The 6,986-nt window shown below is 34.7% G+C and overlaps 1 protein-coding gene across 1 annotated transcript; it reads right to left on the bottom strand.

The window, feature by feature from the left end:
* Window positions 1-4,867: 4,867 nt before the first annotated feature.
* Window positions 4,868-5,809, bottom strand: LOC111733389 (olfactory receptor 8J2-like; the record flags this gene model as incomplete). The annotated part of the gene is given in 3 exon segments (XM_023525419.1): window positions 4,868-5,157; window positions 5,160-5,500; window positions 5,502-5,809. Coding segments are annotated over 3 exon segments (939 nt in total), but the record flags the coding sequence as incomplete, so codon positions are not given.
* Between the last annotated feature and the right edge of the window lie 1,177 nt (window positions 5,810-6,986).

A 6,986-nucleotide genomic window follows, 5' to 3' on the forward strand; every position in this document is an offset into this window, starting at 1 on the left:
AGCTTGGTTGATTGAGTTTGGCTGAATGTTTGAGTTTTGGAAAATCTATATCATTTACTACATTATCATATTGAATTAGAAAAAAATATGAGTATTTAATAGATGAATAAATAGTACTGTTTAGAGTATACAAAAATAATGAAATTAAGAAGTAAAGGGAAATTCTCAACTTGATAGAATATCTTATAAAAAGTAGATTGAACTTACTCTTAAAAGAAGAATAATTAAAAATTTATGAGAAACATTACAAAAATCCTAAATAAGTTGATAGAAATTGTATGCTCTTGGCTTATAGTATTCACTATTATAAAAAAGCGAATTCTGTTTAAATTAATCTATTTGTTTAATATAAAATATTTTTAATGTAAATTACTAGAGTATTTTATAATTTGACACTGTTTTAAATGTATTTTTAAACTATAAATTATAAAGAATAAGCAAGACAGTTTCGAAAAGATGTGTATTATTAGGTATTAAAACTTACAGAATTAGATTTGTTGAGACAATGTGGCATAGACACGAAAATGGGCAAACATATTAATGGATCAAAATTCACAACTCAAAAAACTCATGATGATATAGAACTGTGGTCTGTGACAGAGGTGGCATGTCGGAAAGTCAGACAAAAATGGTCTATTCAATACATAGAGCTGAAAAAAGTGATTATCTCTGTAGAAGATAATGAAATTGAATGTTTAGTTCATCTGTATAAAAATTAATCCCACACTGGTCAAGAATGTAATGTAAAAAGAAAATGTTTAAACTCTTATAGCCTAAAAACTAGGACTTCTGAATATCACTAAATAAATGTAAGTTTCAAGAAAACCAGAATAGAAAGTCAAGATTAATTTGACAGATTAAATTGCCTCAAAAATTACTCTTTCTAAAACTCTATTCTGAATATTAACAAAATATTTACAAAAAAAAGTAAAAATAAACATCCATTATCAGCAACCAAAAAGGAAAATGGCAAAATTTAACGTCTTAAGCTATGAAAAATTATCCCCAAATAAAGACAGATTCCAGGTTCCACATCAGTTTGTATATTTGGCAAACCTCTTCATCCTGACAGCCACTGTATTCTACAAATCCCTGAAGTACTACTGAAACTCAACTGAGTTGGTAGTTTTATCTGACCCGCACCTCCCTCCAGCTGCTGCCCAAGCACTAGTTGGAAAGAAACAAGAAACTGAGCAACAAGCCTGACCCTTTTGTGAAGGAAGCACAAACTTGCACCAGGAGTTGTACCAGGACATAGGAAATGGACCTGAAGCCCAAGGATATCTTCCTTTGCAAACGCAAACTCCCAATCTCAACTAAGTATTCTACAAAATTATACAAATAACCTCTACTGTGTTAAATGGATGGTCAAATTCAGAACAGTGTATTCTCATTCAAATAAGTGAGAGAAAGAAAAAAGTAAGATAAAAAAAATTTTAGTCTTTCACCAATAAGTATAATGTTGGCAGAGGGTTGGTCGTATATTTTTAAATGGTTCTAAAAACATGTCAAGCTCAGCAGTCTTTGGGTTAGTTAGAATCAGCAGAAATATACACATATTATTTTAACATAAAAAAACATGAACTCACAACATACTTCTCTCATTCAACACAGCTAAAAATGCCATGAGCCCCTCTATATGTTTCCATTCCTTGGTGTGGAAATACACTACATTATCTCAATAAGGGACCACTAACTCTGTAATTATGTGGCAGCAGCAACAGATATAAAACCAACATTAATTTTTTCTAGTTATAGCTTTGGAATCTGACAAAATATACTGCTTCACAAATCCTACTTAGCAAATATCCACATTTTGTAACTTAAGACGTACAGTGGTAAACTTGCTGGCTGTAGGATTCAACGCCAATCCCCAAACCACTATTATGTAGCTTGTCATAATTGTTGGAGATTTTTAAAAACTGTGCTTCTTCATTATAATTATATGCCATTATGCTAGATTCTCAAACATGTTGACACAAATCGGTGAGCCGAGTCATGTGGTTTGTGTTGCACCTGTGCCATGTGACTGGGACTTGTGGAGAGGTATGGGAAGATCTCTTACTTTTTTCTTTCCAACCTTCAAACAATAATTTTCCCTTTTCACTTTTGATACATGTGATTTATAACATGAAGAACAACAGATTAAGAAGAAAACTTCCCCTAATGCATTTCGGCACATTACAAGAGAAGAAAGTGAATAACCAAGCTGAGAACTCTGAAGTGTTTAAGGAGCTATACTTTCACCGATACTGACTGTACGATGCATGTACTCGATTAATAATTTTTCCAAGAATTGATCTTCCTGGACCCTTTAATTGTCCTGATTTAAAACTTGGTTTTGCACACACTGTAAATATGTTAAGAACTACTTCCCAGTTTTTATCCTCAAGATCCATATGAAAAGATATTTAATGCAAAGAAATTAGGGGCAAAAGACATCTTATCGTTATGTTGCCATGAACATATTTGTCTAAGCCAAAGAGTCTATTGTATATTATTTTGACTTTGCCATCATCTTGGTCTTGCAAATATCACTATAGCAGACACATCTTTCTCCCCATTCCTTGTCACTTTGCGCCACCTCTGGCTTGGCCTACAGCCACAGTAGACTTCTTTTAGAATGCTGGCAGTTTCCCATATCATTTTCTAAAAATTTATTAGGGTGACATTGGTTAATAAAATCATATAGATTTCAAGTGTTTTACTTATTTTTCTGAGGGCAAACGGTCTTGCTCAGTCCATGTGCAAGGCTAGAAGTGCCTGAGATTTAAAGTGTCAAGGAGCAATGCCCCACTGATAAGGACACAGATCAATGGATGAACACCCAAGCTTTCCTAGCCTTCTAGAAGATCCCTGAAGGACACTTCACAGCACCTCAGGTGATAAAACCTTAGCTGCTCCAGCAGTAATCCACACTTCATTGGCTTCCTCCCTTCCAAGTCCTTACTTCCTTATTTCCTCATTTTTGTTTCCTGAAATAACCTACCAAATAAACATAATATACCCAAGTCTTCGCCTCAGAGTTTGCTCTTGGGGGAATTGTGTAAATTCCAGTCTCTTATAGAGTATTAGTAAAACAAGATCACAAATATCTATAGCACAAATGAAACTCTGCATGTTAATAAGAGATAGTGAATATATCATATTACTGAATAATTGGAGGTCTTATCAGAAATCTATTAGTAATTGTGGCACAGGTACTCACGGAGCATCCGTAAGTTTTTCATGACCATGAGCATTTTGCTTAGATGACATTTAGGTGGAGCTTTCCAGAATTGCTTATAACTACCTCAGAAGGTTTATGATTTAGAATCTTCAGATAAATATCGAAATCATAACAAATAGAAATTAGGAAGCTTACGACCCTCAAAGAACAAAATAATTGTGGAAAGACACTTTACTAGAAAATATCATCATAAAAATTTTTATTAATATGTGTGTTATAATTTACTGAATCTGACGTTGGTGATTATTCTCATTTCTCAAATTTAAATTGAAGACAGGCATCAAAAATTGTCACTGCAGCTAGTCTAGTTTTCAGGTGATCAGTGCCATGTACTCACCTGAAAGGAGGTATGGCTTTGTGTTCCCCAACATGATGAATAACTTGAGTGCAGTCAGTAGGATTTATGATTGTTTCTCTCCTTTGAGACTCTCTCTTGGGAGTTTGACTGCAAGTTCTTGATTATTCCCAAAGCATTGGAGAACAGGAAATTATACCAGAGTCTTGGTTAATCATTCAGGATACTTTTGATTTTCCTATTGGCAAAGGTTTTTTTGACATATAATTCACCTACATTACTTTGTTATTTATTTATTTTTACTGAATCACTAAAATATCAGGATATAAGTATATTTTTTTGTTATATATATGTTTTGGTTACCCATAAATGTTACCTTTGAAATTAAAAGGTTCTGAATTGTGCCAATTTCTATTATCTTTTCTTTCCATGTCACACCCCTTCTTCCTCACTCCATTGTATGTTAGTAGTGTTTTACTTGTACAGGCGAAGGTATGGCACACAATGACTGTTAACTTCTTTTTCTTTTTTCTTTTTTTGGTCGAGGGGCAAGAGTGCCCTTGAGAATAGGTGTCACTTTCAAGACAATTACATATTTTTTGGTCTAATAATATTTTATTCCAAAACACAATGAACAAAAAAGGTAAAATAAGTGGTATTTAATAGTTTTTAGTATGGAAATATAACAGGAAAAGTTTTTTTTTACACCATTTTTTGATGAATATCAACATTTGCCTTGTATAAATGCACTGAGTAAGATGGAGAGAAAGTATGATCTTCTTTTATATATGTTTTCAGTCTGTTTTGCCTCATGTCTTATTTCTATGTATATATAAGCTTTTTAAATTTCATTTTTATTTTCCTTTAGAAGCTTATTTTTTGTTATATAAATTTTTTTAAGCACAAGATAAAAAAATGGGTCCAAAATTGATGGATAAAATGCTGCAAAAATAATAAAACTTAAAAGAGTTGAACAAAAATATCCGTTGCAAAGAAGACGATTAACTCTTGACCTTTTTCAAAGAAATGAGTCTTGCACACCTCCACCACCAGCTATCAGTCTTTCTCTGTTTAGAAACTATAAAACCCTTCAGTAACTTACCTTTAATATTAATCTGTGTGTATCTTCCAGTTGTTGTTTATTACTTATTTAAGTGGGTTTTCTTTGGTCAACTAGTGCATTCTTCTAAAGAGAAAATTGAGTATTTGAGTTTGGAATATATAGGATGAAGATTTTTCCCCAATGAAATCAATGGGATTTTCAACAATTTATTGACTCTTCACTTAACAGCAGGATTTTCAGGAGAGAAAAGGGAAATCCTTAAGTGACGATAGCTGTAGTTTTAAACTGACATGGGTTTGATCGATTGACATGGGTTATCCAGGAGTCTCTTCAATGTGTTCTTCGCATCCTTGTCCCTTAGGCTGTAAATGAGGGGATCCAACATTGGTATCACTAGTGTGTAGAAGACCCAGGCCATTTTATCTGTATCTACAGAGTGGTTGGACATCAGTTGCAAATACATGAAGAGAAGAGTCCCGTAGAACACAGTGACAGCAGTCACGTGAGACGCATAGGTGGAAAAGGCTTTTCGTTGCCCCTCTGAGGAACATATCCTCAAAATGGCAAGATGATGTTGAAGTAGGATATTAGAACAATAATCATAGAGAAAAACAAATTGGTCCCTGAAAAGGCAAAAGCAGCTGTTTCTGGAATGTAAGTATCAGAACAGGACAATGGCAACAAAGGTATGTTATCACAGTAAAAACGGTTGATTACATTGGAAGAGCAAAAGGACACAGAGAATACACAGGAAGAGACAGTCAGTGCTGTGGTCAGACTGTGGAAGTACATGAGGGACACCAGCAGAAGGCAGATCTGTAGAGACACCACCACCATGTAGTGCAGGGGGTTGCAAATAGCAACGTAGTGGTCATAAGCCATTGTGGCCAGCATGAAAATCTCGGCCACAATACGCTAAGAATCCACCCAGATGGGCTGCACATCCATAGTAGGACATAATTTTCTTTGAAACTAAGAAGTTAACTAGCATTATAGGGGCAATGACAGTAGAGTTTCCAAGATTGATGATGACCAAGTGCCAGAGGAAAAAGGACATGGGGGGCTGAAGTTGAGAGCCAATACTGGTGAAGGTGATCATGCCCACATTCCCTGCCATGATCAGCCCATAGATGACCAGGAAAATCAAGAAAAGTGGAACCTGGAGTTCTGGACGTTCTGAGACTCCCATGAGAATGAACTCAGTCACGTGAGTGAGATTTTTCTGGAGCCATTGACTTTGTTACTTTGATCATTGAATGGGTGAAACAAAGAGATTAATAGACAACGAAATAGTTTTTGTTCAATGCCAGATTATTAAATGTTTAAGTGTTCACAGATACTGAAAATTTCAGATTTTGTTTCTCACCCAATTTGTACAACCTACTCTGCTTCAGCGGCCCATAGACTCCATCTCAATGCTGTTCCTTCTTAGTGGAGTCATTGCATGTGATTGCTATTCAGTATGAGCATTGAGAAGAGTCCCTAGGCTGTTCCACATTTTTATTCTTTGGGTAAAATTTTTGCATGGAGACTTGATTAATGAGCATTTAATTTGTCTTCTTTTGCCTGGGGAATCAGAACTTGATCTGGGGTTTCTGGATCTCATGTTCGGGAACCAGGACCATATACAAACATATTTTAGCGGGAATGTCTTAGAAGACTTCAGACACTTGTAAAAACTCTTTAGCATGCTTCGTGCAGGAACCTTAGGAGTGAATCTCAGCAGATGTCTGTGTACAGGGTGGGTAAACCAAATACTATACTTAATATTAATTCTGGATGTGCAGAGAGGTATCTTGGAAGCTTTATTAATTCCAATCAGATCCAGGACCTAAATGATATTTGCTCTGTTCTCTTTTCCAAGAGACTCGCATCTCTGCCCACTGACTGCTTAATAAGAGTGATGCTGATCCGACTTAAACAATAGTACACAGCAACCCTACTGATAAATTAGACTGCTTGAGCATTTATATAGAATAATGAATAGTCATTGCAGGGAGTATATTTCATCTTAATATAAAAAGGAATGTTTGTTGTCATAGAACTGGCAGAACTGATGGATGTTTTAGAGATGACTCTGTGCAAGTCAGGAAGATTCATAATTTTTTCTGTAACATAAGATCTGTGTCTTCAAGAAAGACCAATAGTTCGTCTCTATGTTTCTGGTGACACTGGGAGCTTAATCAGGATGCAGTGTTCGTTCCTAGCACAACTGATATCTAAATAAATTTAAGTCTACAATTAGTAACCAATGAAACATACTCTTGAAATCATATCAGAAGATAATTAAAAATTGTTTACAATATCATTTCTTATCCAAATTGAAAGATAGAATGATTAACATTAGTTAAAATTAAATTTTCTTTTCCTGAGAATGTTATTTTAGTAGACCTATAAAA

The sequence above is a fragment of the Pteropus vampyrus genome, unplaced genomic scaffold (genome assembly GCF_000151845.1).
Source record: "Pteropus vampyrus isolate Shadow unplaced genomic scaffold, Pvam_2.0 Scaffold559, whole genome shotgun sequence".
In the NCBI taxonomy this organism is placed as follows: Eukaryota; Metazoa; Chordata; class Mammalia; order Chiroptera; family Pteropodidae; genus Pteropus; species Pteropus vampyrus.